This window comes from Carlito syrichta, unplaced genomic scaffold (assembly GCF_000164805.1).
Source record: "Carlito syrichta isolate Samal-C Ts95f unplaced genomic scaffold, Tarsius_syrichta-2.0.1 Scaffold311462, whole genome shotgun sequence".
Lineage (NCBI taxonomy): Eukaryota > Metazoa > Chordata > Mammalia > Primates > Tarsiidae > Carlito > Carlito syrichta.
This window is the reverse complement of record NW_007255558.1, coordinates 418823-443426: the sequence shown is the minus strand read 5'-3', so window position 1 is coordinate 443426 and position 24604 is coordinate 418823. Positions and strand designations below refer to the sequence as shown.

The 24604-nt window shown below is 35.4% G+C and overlaps 1 protein-coding gene across 1 annotated transcript in view; it reads left to right on the top strand.

The window, feature by feature from the left end:
* The window catches only part of LOC103271216 (pancreatic alpha-amylase), a 23022-nt gene extending 14712 nt beyond the window's left edge, over positions 1-8310 (top strand). Inside the window, exons 2-11 of the mRNA XM_008068662.2 lie at positions 1297-1510; positions 1851-1997; positions 2805-3002; positions 3417-3647; positions 4413-4546; positions 5317-5439; positions 5534-5633; positions 6429-6547; positions 6657-6782; positions 8086-8310. Coding sequence (XP_008066853.1) covers positions 1343-1510; positions 1851-1997; positions 2805-3002; positions 3417-3647; positions 4413-4546; positions 5317-5439; positions 5534-5633; positions 6429-6547; positions 6657-6782; positions 8086-8275 — 1536 coding nt within the window. The 5' untranslated portion in view covers positions 1297-1342 and the 3' untranslated portion in view covers positions 8276-8310. The remainder of the gene's footprint in view (positions 1-1296; positions 1511-1850; positions 1998-2804; positions 3003-3416; positions 3648-4412; positions 4547-5316; positions 5440-5533; positions 5634-6428; positions 6548-6656; positions 6783-8085) is intronic.
* The last annotated feature ends 16294 nt before the right edge of the window (positions 8311-24604 follow it).

The window sequence follows — 24604 nt, the reverse complement described above, 5'->3', positions numbered from 1 at the left end:
CCGAGTAGCCGGAATTACAGGCGTGCGCTACCACGCCCGGCTGATTTTTTGATTTATGGTAGAGATGAGGTCTCGCCTGCCCAGGCGGGTCTCGAATCCGGGGACTCAGGCATCCCACTCACTTCAGCCTCCCAAAGGCGCGGGATGACAGGCTGAGCCACAGAGCCTGGCTGTTGTTATTATTGTTCGTGTTTCTTGTATATTCTTAGGGTTTTCTTTCCTGGAACTTTTGCTCTTCCTCTATTTAGGTTGTTCTTCCTCTGATCTTCAAGTACTGGATACTTCTAATTCATCAAGTACAGCATAAAGTCACTTCCTCAGGGGTGTCTTTCCTGACTATCTGGACACACTGATGGTGAAGTCAATCTCTATTTTATTAGCTTATATTATACTAGTTCTTATTGCTATTTGAACTTATGTTAGTATCACTTTTAGTACTATTATTTTTATGATTTGCTAGTGTATTTTCTTTCCTTTCCACTGGAATGTAAGCTCTCTGAGAACAGAAATCTGTCTTTTTTATCACACATCCTGAACATTGTTGGCAAAAAGTAGGCATTCACTTTATCCTTATTGTATGGATAGATGAAGTTTTCCCTACCTGCTATTATTCCTTTTGTAGGATTTTACTTATGTTAAGAAGGAAAAGTGATGTAAATTCATCTATTTAATGTTTAATGAAGTACAGGGTTATTTGGCAATGTGAAGAAAACCACCACCACCAACCCTACTACTGTGACCACTGCATTAAGTACATGACTTGGTGGGGTGGGGTGAGGGGAGGGGAGTCTGTTTCTACAATTCACGAGCATTTAAATTTTAAATAAATTTTATAAACTCTTAATGCAGAAAATTAAATAACCAAAAATGTGGGTGAGTAGAAAATGGAGTTGAGGTTTTGAAATTGAAACATTACATAATGTTTCTTTTTGAAATAGAAACATTACATTTGCACATAGTTAAAGCAATATTTTGAGTTGTTGAATGAAGTTGGCTCTAATTACTTTCCCTCTATTAGTGAGGGGCATCAGAAATAAAAAAGTAATCCTAATTAAAATCATATGAATATATGTATATAATGCCAGCAGTTTGAGAGGGTTAATATTCATTCTCTCAGTAAGAGGAAACACTGAGTTCTAAACGTCATTCAGACTATTTTCATGAGAGTTTTAATTGTGTTTTCACCTGTGGCATCAATGTTATTATTGATAATCCTTTTCAGATTATGAAGGAACTGTTTGTCCTCTAAGTATTTATTCAAGCTAACATTTACTTTGCAAAATGTGCTTCTTACAGGAATATAAATAGTCTCTGAAAAGAACACCGACAACTTCAAAGAAAAATGAAGATCTTTCTGTTGCTTTCAGCCATTGGCTTTTGCTGGGCTCAGTATTCCCCACATACTCAACCAGGACGGACATCTATTGTCCATCTGTTTGAGTGGCGCTGGGTTGATATTGCTCTTGAATGTGAGCGATACTTAGCTCCCAATGGATTTGGAGGGGTTCAGGTGGGTATTGCTCATAATAAATTGTTGAGTTCCATGTGCTTGTATGCAATCGTATTCTGATTAGTGTTTTTGAAGCTGGAACATTAGTACTCTATGTAAAATCAGTTTTTCTGCTGAAGAAACAAGTCACTATTGCTGGAAACTTTACATTTTGTTTCTGATGCAATCTATCTTCAACAGGAAACCTCCAATGTGCTGTTAATATTTTCAAGTGGTTGAAAAGAAATGTAGCTGCAGACACAAAGAGTCAAAAATAATTTATATTATTGATTAGTTTCTAGAACATCCTATGATATAAAGTAAGACATAATTTGATACCTAATGATTGTTTTATTTGTAGATCTCCCCACCCAATGAAAATGTTATAATTCACAACCCTTCACGACCTTGGTGGGAAAGATACCAACCAATTAGCTATAAATTATGCACAAGATCTGGAAATGAAGATGAATTCAGAAACATGGTGACTAGATGTAACAATGTTGGTGTAAGTGAATTCAAGTTTCCTTTAAAAATATACAGGAAAATAGTTCATCGGTTGTTTCTTTTCATTAGATAGTTATCCATATTTTTATTTTTTACTTTATACTTAACTATAATTTGAAATTAGCTGTTGGCTTAAGTTCAACTTTTGTGAATCTTTGTATGTGCCTTTTACCTAATAAAAAAAGATAAGTTAAAGTTTAAAGCAGAATTTACTTACAAGGCAAAATCAAATTTCAACACTTATAACTATGCACATTTCCTGGAACACTTTCCTGGTTGGGAACTGAAAATTCCAGTTACAATATTTGCTACAATTTTTGGGTGACTTATGTCTCCATCCATAATTTCTGAGTCTTCTTTCTCATAGGTTTTTGTTTTTTTAAATTATTTTATAGTGAATAGCTATCTTCTCTCTAATGAGGAGCATAATGAGAGACTAATATCTACTTTTCCCTCTTCAGATTCTAAATAGAAAATAAAGGCTACGTGTTTCTTTCTCTTGGTGACTCAATGAAATTTCAAGAAGCAATAATCTCTCCTGTCTCAACTGATTTCTAACCTTCCCCAAATGGCTTTTTGCATGTCTTCATATTTATGGTGGTTTCTGATTCTCTCGATTTATCATTCTTATAAATATTTGACCAGGTGGCTAGAATGGATGCAAGTCTTCAGCTTGCGTTGGTTTCCTTTCACACAAAACACACAGAAATATTTGAAGTTTTATTAACAGACTGTAAACTTTGATCAGCCCTGCTGTAGATCTCTGCATCTCTGTAAATTAGACTGAAGTGGAAACTTTGCTTTACAGGTCCGTATTTATGTGGATGCTGTCATTAACCATATGTGTGGCAACGGTGTGAGTGCGGGAACAAGCAGTACTTGCGGAAGCTACTTCAATCCTGGAAGTAGGGACTTTCCAGCAGTCCCATATTCTGGTTGGGATTTTAATGATGGTAAATGTAGAACTGGAAGTGGAGATATTGAGAACTATAATGATGCTGCTCAGGTAATTTTTTAAAAATTGTGCTCTGAATAAAAAGTTACCTAGGCCTTTAACTATAGACATGTAGCTCGTTGAACTTCATTTTCATAGTATTCATAACTAAATACTAGTTTAGATCCCCTAGAAAAACAGATTTAAGGTTTGACTACTTAAAAATAGGAAACTCAAATCAACATTTAAATACTTTCCCCCAACCAAGTGAAACACTGATCTACTTTATCTCCCACATTGTCCATTTTGCACTAGAAAATATTTCATAGATATGTTGATAGCAGAATGTCAATATTCTCAGTGCCCAGTGACAATGGCACTATATAAGTTTCTATTGATGAATAAGTGAAGGAATGAATAATCAAATAGATTCTCAGGTGAAAGATTATGTTTTATGAATCAACCACAAAATTTTTACCTCAACAGGTCAGAGATTGTCGTCTGGTTGGTCTTCTTGATCTTGCACTGGAGAAAGACTATGTGCGCTCCAAGGTTGCCGAATATATGAACCATCTCATTGACATTGGTGTAGCCGGGTTCAGAATTGATGCTTCCAAGCACATGTGGCCTGGAGACATGAAGGCAGTTCTGGATAAACTACATAATCTTAACACAAGTTGGTTCCCTGAAGGAAGTAGACCTTTCATCTACCAGGAGGTATATCAATACATATGTATGCATGTAAAATAATATCATTTATTCATTAGAAAATTAATGGCAGATTTAATCAAATGTGTGATTTCTGTAGGTTAATGGTTGGGTCATTTATATCGATCAGTGTTCTTTAAATTCCTTTCTTCAAATAAAATACGTCTAATTCTTTATCACAATAGATTCCATGAAAGTACAGAGAATTTATTTAGTTTACAAACTTCACTGTGCCATTGATCACAATCTCAGACACCATTTGTGGAAGACAGAGGATCACAGAGTTGTTATTGTCTCAAGCCAGTCTAGATTGAATCTTGGCTATACCACTATTAGCTATGTTAGTTTCTAGGCAAATTGGTTAACATCTCTGTGAAACAGTTATTTCGTGTGAAGTAGAGACCTAATGATTGTGGTTGTCTTTGTTTTCTTTGGAGAAATAAATAAGGTAATATTTACCAAGCATTGAGAAATGTTGTCGGTCAAATAGTAAACACTATGTTGGTGTCAGCTATTGTAATCATTTATGTGTAAGACTAAGAATTAGGTCATCATTCTCACAGGACAATAGATCACCTTGTCATTATTCTTCTTTCTATATTGCAGCAAATACTTTATCAAAAAAAGTGCAAATCTTCATGGAAGGAATACTATTTGTAGTATTTCAAATAACATAAAGAGTTTAAAGCTATTTTTATATAGTATTAATTTGTTGGTTGAAATACTTTAAAGTTCTTATATAAAATGATATTTAAAAAAATATATTTCTAAAAGGTAATTGATCTGGGTGGAGAGCCAATTCAAGGCAGCGAATACTTTGGAAATGGCCGTGTGACAGAATTCAAGTACGGTGCAAAATTAGGCACGGTAATTCGCAAGTGGAATGGAGAGAAGATGGCTTATTTAAAGTAAATAAAATATGATTTGCCCTTGAGTTATTTCATAGATCTACTAGTCATATTACCCTCATATGAGTTATCTTTTTAGAGTCTTGAGATAGTTGTCAAGGAGTTGGTCATTAATGATGTGTCATAGTGCCCAAACTTCAGTTAATTATCTTTTGTGTTTAGAATGTCAGTCACAAGAAAGTATGACTGGAAACCCAAAACATTACCTAGGAATTTTAATTTATGTATTATATGAGTATACTAGATTTGACTAATGTTTGCATATGATCTGTTAAATCCAAGCTTTTATTTAAAAATCCTACCATTTTTAAAGTACCTACAACATGCTCATACTATAGAATTTATATTATCACTTAATTAATTTGAAATGTTAAGTGTTTATAACAGTACAGTGTTAAAGTCTTATTTTAATTTAGTTTGCCATTCTGTATAATGTGATATGGATGCTTACCCTTTTGAAGTCCATCTAAATTACATGTTGAAAACTCTCAAAGGACTTTTTTTAATAATGAAAGTCTTATAGATGTAACATGAATGGAATAAAATAATCTGTATATCTATACAAACATGGAATGTATTTGTAGATTTATATATATATATATATATACATATATATATACATATGTATGTATGTATATATCTCCTATAGAATAACCATTTAATTAGAAAACTTAATCTTAAGATGCTATACAGAAAGAAATGCACACATAGGTTATTCTAAAGCTATTGTAAAAGAACACATAAACAAACATGTTACTGTTTTTCAATAGGAGCTGGGGAGAAGGCTGGGGTTTTATGCCTTCTGACAGAGCACTTGTCTTTGTGGATAACCATGACAATCAACGAGGACATGGAGCTGGAGGAGCATCTATTCTTACATTCTGGGATGCTAGGTAGGAAACTGAGTTCAGAACTTTTTAGTGTACTTTTTAATAATGGTAAAACATATTCTATTCTCCTACGGCAATGCAATTTTGTAACTTTCAGACTGTACAAAATGGCAGTTGGATTTATGCTTGCTCATCCTTATGGAGTTACACGAATCATGTCAAGCTATCGTTGGCCAAGATATTTTGAAAATGGAAAAGTAAGTTTTAAAGTGTTTTAAGATAGCTTTTTCCCAAGAAAAGGAAGGCAATTATGTTCTAATTTAACATGAGGCTATTATAGTCAATGTTTGTTCATCTAATATTTATTAAGTAGAAACCTATGTAAGACTCTGATCTTAGTAATGCAGACGATATTAGCAAAGTACAGTTCATGTTTTTTGTTGTCAAAGAGTATGCAAGCTGTATCAGAAATATGAGAAATATATCCCTATTCCCAAAGAAAAAATACCTAAAGTAAGACCAAGAGGCAGGGAGTAAAAGATATACTTCTAATAACTACCTACCTCATTGAGTTGATATGAGGATTATAACTGCTAACTACCTGTAAAGAAGTTAAAACATCAACTAACTCATAGAGCAATATAAATACTGGGAATGTCAAAAAATCCATATATACAGTTGGAGAGATGTTATTTATGTATTGCTTTTAATTTGCATCATCAGAAGTATCTGGATGCTGATGGTAATACTTTGAACACTTCTTGTAATTGCAAAAGTCAAACATGACTTGTATTCAATTTTTGTTATCAGTATATATTGAGTATTAATTTTTAATACAGTCTTTTTCTTTCTTGAAATTTGTATACATTTTTGGCACCCTCTTTAATTGTTAAGTGCCCTTTTAAAAAAAATTCTATGGCATAATGAAGGTGTTGGCTTCTAAAGTCACTGCAGAGACACAAGTAGCAGGATAGATCCGGTTTAGTGTAATGGAGAAAAAAGAGGCAAATACATGCAAGTTAAAATCTGAGACTATGTTTTTCCCTAATAAGGATATTAATGATTGGATTGGGCCACCAAATAGCAATGGTGTGATTAAAGAAGTTACTATTAATCCAGACACTACTTGTGGCAATGACTGGGTCTGTGAACATCGATGGCGTCAAATAAGGTGGGATATTTATTTAGAGATACCTCTAATAGCAAACTCTCCTTAACATTTTGCTACCAACTATCAAAGTTTAAGAATATCAACATTTTATGTAATACTGTGTTTTTAGGAACATGGCTATTTTCCGTAATGTAGTTGATGGTCAGCCTTTTACAAACTGGTGGGATAATGGTAGCAACCAAGTGGCTTTTGGGAGAGGAGACAGGGGATTCATAGTCTTCAACAATGATGACTGGTAAGTAAATATCAATTTGAGACAGTGTCTAATACTACTATGACCTGGTTTATTCTTTTCTCTTCTGCTCATTTACTTTTTCATATCTGAAAAATCCTCTAGTCAGTGGAGCAAGATGATGTAGAGATCAGAAAAGGGCAGAAGAAGAAGGATGATGGCTATTATTCTTCCGTTCTCCTATTTTTATAAGGGATTTTTGGTGTGAACAGAGTTCTTTTTGTGTACTCTTGCAATTTTATATAAATAATGCATGTATATATGGTCACACACATGACACAAAATATACAAACCAGTTAATATTAGGATTGGGAAACCATTAAAAGAACATGTCTTATCCTTTTTTTTTTTTTTAAATCATGGAAAAAATGCTGCCTTGATACTTAAATATCTTTTTTCTTGTTCCTTTACTCAACTACTTCTCTATCTGGTTCTTTGGTGTGGCTTCTTCACTTCTCTGTCTCTGGGACAAATAATATTTTTAAAGCCTCTACAGAAAGAATATATGTCTAATGGTGAATGATTTACTTCAGGAGGTTTTTGAGTCTGGGTTCTGAAACAGCTCATTATTGACCTTTCTTTTGTTATAACTTATGTATCCTTTGCCACTGGTATAATGACTCCCTCATATACAGCTCAGAAAACTTCTTTGCAAGCAGCTGAAATGTCTTAGTCCAAGGACAACTCCCATTCATGCTTAGCTCATTCTAGCCTAAGTTATATTTTACTGGTTGAAATTAAATTATTAAGTCAAGTATATCTGTTTCTTGTCAAAAGAGCTCATGGCTAGTTTTTTAATTTCATTCTTTTGTAAGAGAAAATCAAAATAAATTCATGAGACATTATATTCCAAACTATGTACTTCACAAGAATGCTAGATTATTTTTACCTCTGGCCAAAATTCTTTTTTAGTCTCTTGGGAGAAAAAATAAATCTTGAAAAAGTAATCTCATTTAAATTCAGAGTAATCATATATTCTTAAGTTCAGATGAAGGCAAGTTTGAAATATTTATGTTTACCACAGGTAGAACAATTTCTGTAAATTTCACTTACGTTCTTCAATTTCCATTTTGTGGTAATAGTCACTACTGACTAGGGAATTGCTAGGTCTTCTGTAAGTCTACTTTTGGCCCTGAGAATACTTGTCACATCTATTGAAGAGGCCTATGTGTTTGGATTTTCTTCTTACTGAGACCTTGGCTGTTTAGAGTAACAGCACAAAGTTCACCAATTTATTTGTTTTAGAGATAATCTGTATTCTTGCTTTCCCTTGTGTTGAAATTTAATCTTAAATTTTATTTTACAGGTCATTTTCTTTAACTTTGCAAACTGGTCTTCCTGCTGGCACATATTGTGATATCATTTCTGGAGATAAAATTGATGGCAATTGCACAGGAATTAAAATCTATGTTTCTAATGATGGCAGTGCTCATTTTTCTATCAGTAACTCTGCTGAAGATCCATTTATTGCAATTCATGTTGAGTCTAAATTATAAAATTCAAATTAAATGCATATACCCAAAGCAATAAATACGTGTGTTTTTATCTTTATATACATTGATTCTTATGTCATTAAATTTTTTAGTGAAAGCTGTAAGTAACCAATTTGAAAAACTCAGAAAGGCATAAAAATTACATATAATTATACAATTATAAGATAAACACAATCAACATGTTGTTGTATTTTAGAAGACTCACTTCAACCTATTTGTCAAAGGAATTTCTAAGAACTCAGAAAGGCATCTTAAAAATATGTTTGTTGTCATTAACACTATTAACCCAGCTATATTTGTCAAATTTCTCTTGGTATATAATTCTTCCAACTGATAGAGTATTTCTATCAGTTAGTTAGGGATAGCTGGTTAAAGTTAGCCCATTTGTATGGTTTTTACAATATGAAAGTACTTTTCTGTTAATGAAGTTAAACAATAGAAGAAACCTAAATTAAGCAATTCGTAATGATACAGTTTTTAATTATATTGAGTTCACTGGAATCTTCTTCTTTCTATTTTTTCCTGTTTTTTATTTTCTTTCTAATGACTTAGACTTGCTGTTGTATGACTTCTTGTTCCTTCTCCTAACCACCGATATGGATGTGTGTTTAGGGCTTTCATTACCTCATGTGGTCTGGGTTTTCTTTCTAATCCTATTGCTATTCATTTGCCTTCTTCTTAACTTTACGTATGGAATTTGTTAGGGCTCTCACCTAGTCTTCTTAGACCTCTCAGTTGTTTTTCTCATGCTTAAATGAGAACAGAGAAGCCATATCCCAGAAACTCTCTTCTTTTTTCATGTTAATTTATCTATCTCTACTGCAAAGTAGATTCATTGCGTGCTGGTTACCATTGCACCTCACTGCATCTTGGTTTCTACTACTCGCATAAGACAGGGGAGGCAGAACACACACACAGGCAAGGAGCTACTTGAAACAGGCTTATTGCTTAGATAGGAATCAAGGGACAACAGAAGCCTAGGGTTCACAATGCACCAGCTCCCAAAGCTCAGAACAGTTGCCCAGGGTGGGTAGAGTCTCATTTGCATGTGCCCCATTTGCACCGCAGCTGAGGGATCCTGGAAAGCAGCCTGCCTTGGGTTTTGGAACCCGGAAAGTCACATGATACACTAGGCTAAAACCTCAGAGGACACCTTGTTTTAGGGGGAAGGGCAACAGAGCCTGGGGCTGTTTTTGCCAGATTCTCCTGGTCTCAGGATGTTTTATTTCCAGCACATTCTACAGTTATTTCTGAGAACTAAAAGTGAGAAAGGGGGAGAAAATAGGTTGGTTCCAAGGCCACCTGGAGAGCTGTCCTGCATTTTCTCTTAGCATTTTCTCTTAGCATTTTCTTTTTTCCTCCTGACTTGATGAAGAAAGTTAATTTTCTCCACTTGTGTTAATGATACCATTCGACTTTTACCTTTTTGGGGACTTTTTCCTAGATTTAGCAACTTTCCCATCCTGACTCATCAGTCCTCTCAGACTACATGTATTACAGTATAATAGTAAAAGATCCATGACACCCCAGATCGACTTCTAGGAATAGCCTATTCCTTTGCTCCCTTTCCTGATCAAACACTTAGGCTTTTCATCACAATGTCTCTGTTAGGGTTCAGACAGGGTGAGGGTAAGATGGTCGGAGAGAAAGAGGGGCAGCAGAGAGGGTCGGAACCGCCGGAGCCAGCAAGCCGGAGCTGCCACGCTGGGAACCCAGAGATCCGAGTAAATGCAAAGAATTGCAACACACAGAGGTGAGAGAAGAAAAGATTTATTTAAGAAAAGTTCACCCCCCACAGACAAGGAGTGGGCTTACACTCTAGGTAAGTATGGTGACGAAACCCCCCAAAGCCCTGTCTTAAATCCTTTTCTTGGAGATGTTGCAGGTGACTGCCATGACTTCCTTATCGACCACCTGTGGATGTCTTGGAGATCCAGTGAGACACAGAGACTCATTAATGTTTGTCCGTATTATCATAACCCCTAGAGAAGGGCATGACAAGGATTCTAATTCTCCTGCACCATCCCAAACGACATTCCTTAGAGCTAATGGAGGGTGCACCTCCCCTTATCTCCTAGGCATTCCCAGTGGGTAGCTTCGGGGGATCCTTGGCTTCCCTGTAGATAGTGCCCAATTTACTGGAAGATCGAATCCCTACCTGCTCTCCCTCTGAGCGGTTATAACTTTGGTAATCACAAGTTTCATGACTTTTACAATCCTTGCCCAATGCACGATGTCCCTAGGTCTTGTGAATTCCCTTTACTTTAGGCAAGCTTGATTGCTGCTATGAGATACCTCTGATACCTGGAATCAGGAAGTCTATTTCTGAAAAGACAAAGTCGGCAAAGTTAATTTTACTTATAGGTTGCATTTCTCCAAAAGCATAGCTTCTACTTTCTCATCATTGTGTCAGTGTTTAAGAACAATATGAAAAATGACTTCCCACTCTCGGTCTGTCTTTTCAGTCTCCAAATCTTTAACTTCAGTCCTGTTTCATCTCTGTCCTGTCCATTTTTCATCATCATCCCTTCATTGAATCTGCTCTTGTCAACATCATCAATATGGCTGACACTACCACAGCAATATTCAAGATGGTGGGCCACTCTCTCTTCCTTTGGCGATTTGATTCTACTGTCCTTGTTTCCTTCCCTTCTGTCTCACCAATTACTCTCTCCCTCTTTCTTTTTAAACTGGTTTATCTCCTGTTTGACCTAAGGCTCTACTTTTTTGCTAATTTTCTTCTTTAGGTGATTGCAGTTCTTGCCCTGGATTTAAAACCAATCCTTTTGCCTGGAGACCTATGTCTCCAACATGGAACTCAGACTTCTGTCTCACATTTCCACCAGATGCTTGTTGTTGCCATTTCTGTGTTCCACAGACACCTCATACTTAACATGTCCAAAATGGAATCCCTAATTTTTTTTCTTGCACAAACCTTTTACTACCCCCACTTCTTACTGCTTACTTACAAACCTGTGGTATTTCTTTGATTTCTCTCAACAACTTCCTTTATCCCTTCACATAAACCTTAGCACGACTTATTAATTGACTAAAATATATCTTCATTCCTTGTACTTCATTGTATCCTCTGTCACCCCTTCATCTAGGTCACCATTATCTTTTGCCTGCATTCCAAAACAACCATGTAACTGTTTTATTAAATACCATACAATTCTATCCATAAAATTTAAATCAAATAATAACTTTCATGCTTAAAGCTCCTAAATTGTTATTGCATTCAACATAATTCTGACTACTCATAGTAGCCTAGAAAACCATACATTATCAGCTATGGACCTAGTTCTTTAACCTCAGCTCTGCTCTTTTCCCTTGGCTATTCTAGCCTTTCTTTCCTTGTATAGGCCATGCTATTGGGGACTTTTTTTTTTTTTAATGTTTTCCCTACTTTTTTATTTGCATTTTTTTCACCTTTAAATTTTTTATTTTAGAATTATGGGGTACAATTCAGGGTTAGGTATACAAATATTCATTGTGCAGGTACCTTTGTTGATGAGGTGTATCCCCCCTTCCCCAGGCAGTTTCCCACTACTGCCAATCCCACTGCCCCACCACCCCATGCCCCCACTGTTTCCCACTACTGTCAATCCTTTTCTTATAATATTATGACTGTTGTTCAAGGTCCACTTATGAGTAAGAACATGTGATACTCAGTTCTTTGTTTCTGTGAAAGAACATTCAGTATTATAGACTCTAAGTCCATCAAGGTTGCTGCGAAGTTCATGATTTTGTTCTTCTTTATGGCTGTGTAATATTCCATTGTGATGGGCTTCCCTACTTTTTTAGACTATTCTTAACTCAAGTCTTAGTATGGCTGGCTTCTGTTCTTTACAGTGTTCTTCACTGACTAAAGGACTAGCATCACCATTTCTTTAGTTTGAAATCCAGAAATCTGGGTTTCATCTTTGAAACCCCTTTGTCTTTATAAGTCCCAGAACCAATCAACATCTAATACTTTAGATTTTTGCCTTGTAAATATTTCTTGACTATGTTCTTTCTCTCTCTACTTCTTCTATCTAGTCATTCTTTTCTTAAATTTTGAAAATTCTTTTCAAAATCTCCCATTTCACCTTCATCAATATGGAGAAAAGGCCACGGACTGTCAATTTAGAGCCAAACTAAATTGTTTACAACAAATGCATTGCAGAACATGATCAGGAAAGCAATTATAAAACCAGGAGCAGAGACGACTTAATACCAGTTTCTTAACATGTCAGAATTACATTCTTTCTTAAGAGAGTAACCACGGAGCGTTTAAGAAAGTAAACAGAGATTCACTTTATGAATTTTGTAGTGATTATCAAGGGAGTAGAACAGGGTTCCTATAATACTCAGGTAGTACTAGATATGTATCTTTATTCCCAACAAAAAAGGAAAAATGAACACTGTAGACATAAGCTAACAAACTCAAAACGGACCTTTAAAAGGGTTTTTTTTTAAGTGGGGTATGAGTATTTGTACAATATATTTTATCTGTACAAGAGTTTAAAGAAACCTCTTGTTTCTTGTCCAGGAGTGTAAGATATTAAGGATGTATATTAATTGAAAGGTTAACTTTGAGTATACCTTCCATGAAGTTCTGTCCATTATGGAAGGACTGATTGCAACATCAGCATCAACTTTAGTCCTTTCTCCAAGCATTCCATTGTCTACCATGCATTAAGAGTAATTTTTTTCCAATCAGAAAACCACTTCCACTACAGTGTTTCCAAAATCCCATCAATGGTTGACTTACCTTAGGTTGTAAGGCCAATTTTTCTTCTTTCTTTTTTTGAGTTGTAGTCTCACTCTGTTACCCAGTCTGGAGTGCAATGGCACCATCTCAGCCTACCATAGTCTCAATTTCCTGGGCTCAGGTGATACTTCCACCTCAGCCTTCTGTGTAGCTGGAACTACAGATGCACATCACCATGCCCAGCTAATTATTTGCTTGGTTTTTCAGGTAGCAATGAGATCTCACTATGTTGCCTAGGCTAGTCTCAAACTCCTGGACACAAGCAATTCTTCTGCCTCAGCCTGCCAAAGTACATGGGATTACAGGCGTGAGCAACTGTGATGGGCCCAAATGGCCAAAATTCTTAACAGGACAATTAAACCTGTATCTGAAGCCTCATCTCATAAAACTCTCCTTTTATTACTTCTGATCTCTGGCCATGCTCACCTTAGTTACTCAAACTCAGCAAACTCCTTTTAGTCCTCAAATTCAATACATAAAACATTTTGCTCCTTCTACTTGGAATGTTCTTTTCTTACCTCTTCCCCTAATTAACTCTTATTCAGCATTCAAATCTTAGTCCACAGAATGATTCTACATGAACATTTACTCAGGAGTAGGTCAAGTCCAATGATTATTGTCATGAGTTTCTATTCCTTCTTTTCACTAATAATACTTGGGGAATATCTGTTTTGCTTTTTATGAATTCTTGGTCTCAGGACAGTACCCAAAACATATTCTGAGATGAATAATTATTTGTAAAATAAATTGAGGTAATAGTGAAAGAGAAGAAGAAAAGAAAAAAATATCCATTTTTGAGAAGGAGAAAATGTTTAGTGAAGATGGGGCCTTAGAATAGAAATGTTCCTCTCATTCCCTCTGTTTCTTCCCAAATTAATTTCTGATTAACCCTGATTTCTCAGGTAATAAAAGTCACAGAGAATTTAAGTACTTTGGTATAATACATCATGTTTTCAGGATTTTTCAGACATAACAGCAAGCAATTCTTTGGTGAGCTCTGCCCCTAGTAAGCAATGAACTGTTCATTCTAAAAATAGTATTGGGAAAATGATGCCACACTGATCTGGATATAATAAGTTTGAAATCTATTTTTACTATGTTCTTAACTTTATAATGCTAGCTCTAATTTGTTAACTGTTTCTTTCTTTAGATATTTCATTTTATCTTCAGAACTAATTTTGCTTGTGAAACTCTTGAATTCTCTTCTCATAGAAGTAAAAATTACTATTTGTGTTGAAAATCATAATTGTTTATGATTAGACTTTTATTGCAAGTCAAAATTTAACCAAGGCACTTATAGTCATCAAGAATGACTGATCACAGAGAATGGTTGGGGTGTTAGCTCAGTACCTGTACAAAATAGTTCTAATATTATGATTTTTTAGTATCATTATGATTATCATTCAACTTTTGCATAAAATACACCTAGTTGCCAGATCATTATTTGATAAAAGCTTCTGAAAAGACACTTAGGTTCAATAAACCAAATCTCTAAAGAGGTCACTTTCCATCTTATAAACAGAAGAATGAGACAGCTTTTGCAAAGGATAGAAATATCCCTAATCATTTAAACCAAGATTTTTAGAACATTTGTATTTTGTTCTAATGAATATATCAAATAAATTCCTTCTATAACTTAGAAAGTGACTAGAAAAAATTTCAGGGTCTTACTCAGGGTTAGTTTGAGTGAGTCAAAATGTTTCTTATGTTTTGTTGGACCTGACAATTTTCCTCAAAAAAAAAAAGGTAGATATTTTAAAAAATCTAGATATAGCAAATGTAATTTACCATTTCCTGTAGGAAATCATAAATTTTTAGAAAAAATAATTTAAGAGCTCCAATGAAAAAATACTTTAACCCCCCCCCCCCAAAAAAAACAAAATGGAAAGGTCTTTCACAAGAAATTGAACAGATGGGTAAATACACAGTCTATTTGCTCAAACACAATCTCTGGGAAAAAAAAGAAATGTGGCTCAGAGTCACTCATATAGTCTGTTTTTAGGTAGAAATAGGTGTGTTGAAAAGGTAAAAAAAGCACCACTGAAACTTGAATAAAATGGTATTTATCATTTTCCTATAATTGCCAATTTGCCAAATGGCACTCACTATTTTTTCTTTAATATTTTAAAAGTTTTTTCTGAATCATTAAATGATTATATTTTTATAATCAATTCAATTAATAAGCATTTTTAAAAAAATCTCTCTGATCCTAGATTCTTCATCTGTAAAATGAAAACAATATATACTCTTTCAGTTTGTTGTATAAAATGAAAAATTGTATGTAATATACTAAGCACTGGTTCTAGCTGAAGGCATACATACATACCTCCTCATCTCTTTAATAAAATTGTGCCCCTTCTTATACTGTGGACCCACAACCTGATCCCCCTAAAATCTAACTAAAAAACAAATAATCACAAAGAGTTGGAATTGGAGCAGAAAGTGATATTGTATTATTGTTTGAATTCTTGCCATATTCAGTCTGTGTGTCTTTAGCTGAAAGCTAGTTGACAAAAAACTGCTGTCTTGAATTTAATGTTTCTAATTTAATTCTAGGTCACAGTAATTGTAGAAATACCTCTATCAAAATCCTCAGCTTCACCTTTGTATATAATGATCAGGCATCTTACGTGTGCCCTAGGGCCATAAGCAAATATTAAATATATATTGGGGGAAAAAGACTCCAAACCCAGAATTATCTTTTGAAGGGCAGACCCCTTGTAGTTCAGGCTTTCCCTGCTAGGTAAGTGTTCTAGGAAACCATCAGCATCAATGTACCAGCTAGCCTTGTTGTGAGAGACTGTGTTCAACTTCCGTGAAATTTTTTTTGGAGATGCTTTCAACGTGTTTGCTCATTTCATGATGGGTAAATTACAAGCACGCCTGCCCACACTGTGTTGAGTGTTCAGCAGTTTTTGACTAAAAACGGCGTGATCCCTGTGCCTCACCCCTGATCTCATCTCATGTTACTTTATTTTTTGTTTCCCTGGATGAAAAGTTTTCCTGATGTGGAAAAGGTGAAACAAAAAATGGCAGAAACACTAACAGGCATTAGAATTAATGAATTCAAAAGCTGTTTTGAGCAATGGAAAATGCATCTTGATAGGTGTATTGAATTAAATGGAGAGCATTTTGAAGGTGACAGAAGTTTAAACATGTGAGAATAAACACACACTTTTTATGAATAAATTCTATTTTGGGGGGTGTCCCCTTTCTTATGTTACAGTGAAAACCCACATCAGCCAATCCAGCATATGTCTATAATTTCACATCACTCTTTTAGGTACTTTGAAACATGTTACTCATGTTTAAGTATGGAGGACATTTGGGAAGACAAAATATAACTATAAAAATGCAGGAAAATAGTTAAAGTGATGCGTAGTACAATATGCAAAGTAAGTTGTTTGGTTTCAAAGGAGGAGGATAGCCCATTTACTGATGGCCTGAGAAAAAATAGTGGAAAAGAAAGGTCTGAGATGGATGGGGGAATTTATAAGGGAGAGAAAGAAGGGAGTTTATTCCCAAAAGAAGAAAATGGATAGCAAAAGTAGAAAGGAATGAAAGAGACTGAGTGGCAGTGAATAGATCAATTGAAATGAGGCTGGGAAGACAGATTAATGGGGTGCTAATGAAAAAACAATGAAAAGGCAGAATGTGACCAACCAAAAATCTGTCTTCTGTCAAAACTTTCCCATGAGGGTTGATATGTTCTTACCAGCACCATCTCTGAGTATAAAGGATATCTCTACTTATGCAAGATAATTTTATGTTCCAATCGGGAAATTCTAGGAATTATTGTTCCTTGTATTAATACAGAATGAGTTTATTCAGGTTTAGTGTTCATTACCTTTATATTTTTTCCCTTCTCTTCCCAGTTTTGTAATGCAAATGAAACTGAATTCCACTGTAGTTCACCAACATATAGGTCTGCCAGTCTTTGAATGGCTTCAGTTTTACATGAGCATGTATTTGTCAATCCTCCCTCCAGCCTCCTGTTAAAATAATTGATTTTGAATGACAACCTACTCCCTGCTTACTATTTTTATACCATTGGGGATGGAAATACTAGAACCATCCCTTGATTTAACTGTCAGTCAAATGACAACTCAAGCATACTATAAAATTAAACAAAACCCCGCAATCTCCTGGGAACTGATGATTCTAGGAATACCTCTGTCTTTGTAGAAGAAAGTTTAAATATAAAATGTGTTCCTGTCTCATAATGAGTATTAACATTGTGCATTCAAAATGTAAAATAGAGAATTGCATCCAGAAAAATATCCTGAAAGGTACCAAAGTATACCTCTCCAGCATATGCTACTTTGGCATAAGGATTGTTTAGAGCTGAAAGCAATTAGCTCTCTGACTTTCCCCTTGCTCAAAGCAGGACATACATTTTCATTTGTAAAGATGTCTCTTCTAGCATACCTGGAAGAAAACTACACCAGTGACAACTCCTGACATCTTACTTGCATAACAAACCTTACTAAACAACAATTTAGCACACATTTCCTTTCCTCCTCTTCTCATAACTTAACTTCCCCAACTCAGAAGCCCTAATTTTTTTTCTTTTGTCTAGCATAGAATGGTGTATATGTCCCAAAGTCTAACTGCCTGTTTGAGCCCCATTTCTTTGTGAACTCCTATGTTTGTGTGTTAATTAAATCTGTTTTTCTTCCTTTTGTTAATCTGTCTTTTGTCAATTTAATTTGCAGAATTCCAGTCACTGAATCTCAGAGAGTGGACAAAAAAATCCTTTTTCTTCCCAATAGCTTAGGCAACCGTGACAGGGTATCATATTTGCTCCAGGGGCTGCAGCTAAGTTGTTGGGTCATTTGACTAAGTCTGTAAATGTAACAATTTTTACTGACTCGGCCTCCTAGATTTTTGTCTATAGTCCCATCGGATGAAAAGAGGATTGTAAAAATCTTTTTGTATTTTCTTTTTCAAATTTAGATCAGTAGGAAAAAGATATTTGTAAGAATTAGCATTCGGGAATATGACTCTGGTGAATTTTGTTTTGAGTATTCATTGTTTTGTTCCTTTATCTCCCAGGGACAGCCATGGCTTTCCTTTTTGTCTCATTTTGTGTCCTGAGGGCTTGGCTTAGCTTTCTGCCTGATGTTGGGGTGCAGTTTGTTGGATCTGCTGTGCAGGCAACCAATGATCAATATTGGGGCATTAAGAATTTGTAGAAATATTGTTTGCACCCCCTTGCAAGTGATGGTTTACTGACCACTGTTAGCACTCAGAAGATTTGCTAACTTTTTCTTTCTTTGAGGTGTAAACGAAAAGTAAAATCCAAATTTTATTATTGTACAAGTTTTTGCCACAGGCATGTGATGATTTGTTGAAATATTTATTTATTGGACTATTGATTATTTACCCTGTCAAGTCTCTTTTCCTCCTTATGGGTCATAGCATATCACTCTCCTATTAAGAGACCACCCATGCTTCACCCACACTGTCAATGCACCGCTGACCCCATTTCTCAGCTTCAGTGATAGAAATGTGCTCTGTGGGGAAATGATTAGGACATTCCATCCCTCAGTACAATGGTTTAGTCAGGGAGGGACTCATGAACCATGGCAGGTCAATTACAAGTCAGACTCAGGACTTTGACTCCAGTTGCTGGGAAAAAGGTGCTGGAACTGTGGAATTATTGGGAAAGATTTTTTGTTCTCTGAATTTGCCAATCTGTTGACTCTGCACACGGACATCTTTACCACAGTGTGGGAAAAGTCTGCCTGAGGCATGAGGCAGAGCCAAGAAATGGAAAGGAAAAATGTCTCAAGGTTTTTTTTAGCTCCCAATTTCAATCTGAAGTCATCTGTTCCCTGCCCTTTCTAGGTAGAAAAGATAACAATTTTTCATCGGGCTTGAGTCAGTTTGATTGCATTTGTCACTTGAAATCCAAAGTGTTCATCCTAACACTAATTGCTTCTTTTTGTTCTGTAAACGTGCTTTTCCTTGTCTGGCATATACATGTTCTCTCATGTTTCAAGGGTCATCTGTTTCCCTATGATCTTAATTTTTTTTTTTTTTACCACCTCCTGGACTTATGATTAATTCATTTGTTGTTCTTCCTAAAAGTTCAGTCTTGCTGAAAGAAATGTATTCTTTAAACAACAGCTTTTCTTCCTCAATTAGATACTTTTTTTTTTAAACGAAGTTTTATTTTTCAGGGTTTTTCTTTCTTTTTTTTAATTATAAAGATATGGATTACAATTCAGGGTTAGGTAAACACATGTTGATTCTGCAGCTACCCTTGTTGATGAGGTATGCCCCTCCGTCCCCTAGCAGTAGTGAGAAATTAGGTACCTATGTTAACTCCCAGATCTCCAGTGAAAACGTGTCCCGAGTTTCACATATTTCATTGTACATGTAAGAATCTGACTTTACCTACTACTGTGGCACAGCCAGATTGCCTTTAGTCTTCCCAAATTCTTTTTCTGAAGGCTTGTTACCATGTCTCATGCATGTACGTATTTCTCAGAACCATGTAGCACAAGTCAGTTTCCTCCTTTATGATAAGCCAACATGTGAAATTATATTTTGGGGTTTTTTTTTTGAGTCGGGTCTCACTCTGTCACCCAGGCAGGAGTGCAGTGGCACCATCATGGCTCATTGCAGTCTCGGCCTCCTGAGCCCAGGAGATCCTCCAGCCTCAGCCTCATGAGTAGCTAGGACTATAGACATGTGCCACTACGCCCAGCTAATTTTTTTATTTTTTGTTTTAGAGATGAAGTCTTGCTATGTTGCCCAGGCTGGTCTTAAACTCCTGGGCTCAAACAATCCTTCTGCCTCAGCCTCCCAAAGTGCTGGGATTATAGGTGTGAACTACTGCATCTGACCTGAAATTGCCTTTTAATCAGTATTTAAATCACCACCCCCTTCCCAGCTAATGCTAATTCTTTTTTGTAAAAAGACCTCGTATTGAAGTCATACTTCCATGGCAAAGCCATGCTGGAACTTAAAACCCTATGGATGTTTGAGAAGAATCTGTTCCTCTAAAGATGCACTCATTAAGTTTCAAATCATTGTTGCCTTTTAATCCAAATGTATCATAATGATTTTCAGTTAATGTGAATAGTTTCCTTTTCTAGGCCTTAACCATCTATCTATAAGAACTTGTAAAAAATATATATATATATATTTGAGGAATAGGGGCAAGCCTTAGTACCCAAAATCATTCCTTTCCTTTAGCTTTTTGATCAAGTTTTGCTTTTCTTTATGAGTTTTTTTTCTCAAAAGTTTTCATCCCCTGCATTCTGTCTTCATTAGTTGGATTCTACCATCAGTACAGCTTCTGATCATGTTAAGAATCTCACCATAGAAAAATAAAATATTTCTGATTGGACATATTGGGCTTCATGGATTCTCACAGTCTGAGCTCTAGGATGCAATCTTATGAGCCTGTCTTATTCTCAGAACAACAAATGCTTGATTGCAGATTAAGATTATAGATGTTTAACCCTAAGACAGCATGGAATCTACCATGTAGGCAAGCAGGAACATATCAGAATTCTCAAGGGATCCACAACAAGCTGTCAGAAATTGGAACACTATTAGCATTATTTCGATAATCAGACATTGAAGTGGTCTGAATGTTTGTATTCACCCACAGTTCATATGCTAAGCTCCTAACCCCCAAGATCAGGGCATTAGGAGGTGGGGCCTCTGGTATGTGATTAGTTCATGAGGGCAGAGTCCTTATTGGTGCCATTATCAAAGAAGTCCCAGGAAGCTTGTTGGCCTCTTGTACCAAGTGAGGACACAGCCACAGGTACCCTCTGTGAACCTGGAAGTTGGCCTTTTCCAGACTCCACATCTGCTAGTGCCCTGATCTTAGTTTACAGAACTGTGAGAAATAAATTTCTGTTGTGTATAATACAATATATCACCATTGTTTATTTATTTTGTGTCAGGTTCTCACTCTATCACCCCGTGGCACAATCTTGGCTAACTGCATCCTCCACCACCCGGGCTCAGGCAATCCTTCTGCCTCAGCCTTCTGAGTAGCTGGGACGACGGGTGTGGGCCACCATGCCTAGCTAATTTTTATTTATTTATTTTTTATAGATATGAGGTCTTGTTGCGTTGCCTAGGCTGATATCAGACGACTGGGCTTAGATGATTCTTCCGCCTCGGACTGTTGGTTATTTTGTTGTAGTTAGTGGTCAAAACAAACTAAGACAGATATATGATTTGCTTCCTTTTTTGAATTTCTGGATTGTTGCTTTGGACTCATTTTAGTGCCTAAGCCTCTTCCAAACCCCTATCCTCCAGTACACACATCTACATAATTCTACTCAGTACTGACATTTCACTCAGTCACCCAAATGCATTTAATTCTGTTACCAAAACACATGAGCACTTGTTACAGTGTGTAAATGTCAACACATATTTTGAAATACATACTTCAACAAAGCATTCTGACCATTATTAGTATTTTATAATTTACCTTAGTGTACTGGAACTCAAAGCTTTTTATAATAACCCTGCTTTATTTGATAGAATCTATAATTGTTTCCAAAATTTAATTGCTACCAAATTTTGTGAGAAAGAAAAGTGAGTCAAGTAAGATGTTTTAGTAAACATTGTCACTGAGGGGCTACTCAGATGTTCTATGACACAGTAGTCGACTGAATGTATTAAAGTATAAAAATCCTGCATCTGGTCCAAATTTGAGCCCTCTGATGGTCAAAAATAGAAGCCACAGAATTACCTTCTCTATGTTTAGTGCCTTGTTATAGGAGGTAGTCCGTGGTTGTACACATTTTTAATATCTATTAACATCAGAATAAGATGTCATATTGAAATTGAAGAGGGATATTGGGACTTTGCTAAGGAAGATTGCTTTTGCAGATGCAATGAGATATAAAATGGAACGTCTGTTCCTTGTGGTACATTTCATAAGAATTGAGTGTTGCTTTAGAAATTCTACACAATTCTATCTTAGACACTTGCATTCCCTCAATGTCAGTAATTTAATTTAACTAGGATATTTCTTTTTCTCTTTTTTGTGTTTGGCAAGTGTTATTGTGCTGAAGATTTGCTATTCCTGTTCCAATAGAGAATTTTTTTCTTTTAACTCATTGAAAAGAATATTTAGAGTCGTTATAGATAAATGACATGGTACAAATGAAAAAAATGCTGATAATTTGAGATATACTTATTAATTAGGAGAATGCTAACATAAAGCAATTGCTTAAATATTTCGATCACACATTGATAGCAATACAAGGCACACCACCAGCAAGATACAACAGCAGGTTTGAGAGATGAAAAGATGAAGGTGTAGCCTTTGTGCTATATGACCTATCATTTAGTGGAAACTGGCTGATAGTTTCTTATAACCTAAGATAATTTTGCATTTGATTCTTGTTAATTCAAAATATTTTTAAAAAGAAGATTCTAAAAATTAGTTCTGTTTTTCCTTTTTTATTCTTTTACTTACTTGTGTCATTTGTATATCTTAAAAATCTAAAGCAGTATCAAAAATGTAATCATTTGCTTTTCAGAAACTCTCATATATTTTCAAAATTGATATAGGGTCTTACACATTTTTTTAACCGATTCACAAAAAAACCAAACAAATGAGTTTGAAGCACATATTTTTGTAAACTTATTTTAAATCACAGAAATTTTAGTTATAGCTTTAATAGTTCTTTTTACAAGCTTCACTTTTTAATGTTTGAAGATATAAAGTAAAAGTATCCCCTCTTTAATAAAAACAGAAAATAACAAGAAAAGCCCAAACTATAGGAAAACAACTCTATCTATTATAAAACTATGAAAATTCCAGCACAAATGATAAAGTATAAGGATTCGCACAGAAATACCAATATCGTGGAATTTGAACTAACATACAGAAGAAATAACACCAACAGATTTTACACGTGGCATAAACATCTTAGAAATTTTGAGGTCTCTAACCTTAAAGACCTAATCCAGTACTTCTTACTTTGAACAATGAGCTACTGGGATGTGGTAGACCTTGGAGCTATATACAAATTCTGTTTCATAATGTGAAAAAAGTAAAAGTCATAAAGAAAATTCATCTTTTCAAAAATCAGTAAGAATTGCAAGGAACAGCAAAGAATATGTTTGATGATCAACTGGATAATTGTTAAACAAGCACCATACAGGAGTGTGAAGAAGTAATTCAACCAGATAATATACAATATATTCATTCTCTTTATTGGTGAATGCCCCAGGAGAAATACTAGATAATAGATGACTTTGTCTAATCTCCTTAGCAGTAGGACTTCTGTAGAAAGTCACTACTGGTATTTGCTTGGAGGAAGAGACCTTATCTCTGAAATGCCCTTTGCAGGGTGTCCCTGGCTTAAAAAATACCTATAATGAATAGAACTCAGAATCTGTGAGGCATGGCAAATGTATTGTAAGTTATTGGACACACTGAGGTACAAAATGGAGCTGCTTTAGAACTTAAAATCTCCTGTCATGTGAGATAACCCCATGAATCTTATTTAAAGATGTACTATGATTCTGAGCCAGATATGTATGTCTAATGCAGGAATGAGACTTGGGAGACACATGCTAACATCTCAGGCCTTTTTATGCTTTGTCTGAATCTCTTAATTAATTATATCTTCAAAATTATTAGTAAAGGTAAATGCTGAAATAAGATCTCTGATTCACATGTGTCTGATTTGACAATTAAATTCTGCATGTTACCTCAGGGGAAAATAAAACACACTCTCACACCACAAAGGATATATATATGTATATATCCATATGTATCCTGGATATATAAAACATAACAAAAAATCATATATAGCAGGACATGTACATATAAACATGACAAAAGAAGCCTAGAACATACAAAGCTTAAAATGAGCTATATGTATTTTCTGCTCACTCTGAAAAGATATTGAGAAACAGGCAAAGGTATTTCAAAGAAAAGAATTGATCTTAGAGCAAACAGTCCTACTAAAAATTGGGCAAAAGTATAAATAGACAATTGTCAAAAGAAGACATACAAGCAGCCAACAGATACATGAAAAAATGCTCAGCCTCACTAGCCACTAAGAAATGCAAATTAAAACCACACTGATGTACCACCACTCCAGTCAAGATGACCATCATTAATAACTCAGAAAACAAAAGATGTTGGAGAGGATGCTGGGAAAAGAGAGCACCTCTACACTGTTGGTAGGAATGTAAACTAGTACAATCTCTGTGGAAAACAGTGTGGTGATTCCTAAAAGATCTAAAAATTGACCTCCCATATGAACCAGCAATCTTCCTTCTGAGAATATACCCAGAGGAACTCAAATCCTTCTACCAAAAAGATTCCTGCACATGCATATTTATTGCAGCATTATTCACAATAGCAAAAACATGGAACCAACCGTGCTGCTAATCAAAACTGGATTGGATGAAAAAAATGTGGTACATATACACAGTGGAATATTAGGTGGCCATAAGGAAGGACAAATATAGGAACTTTGCAGCAACTTGGATGGATTTAGACTCTATCATACTCAGTGGTCTATCACAGAAACAAGGAACTGAGTACCACATGTTCTCATTCATAAGTGGGCCCTGAA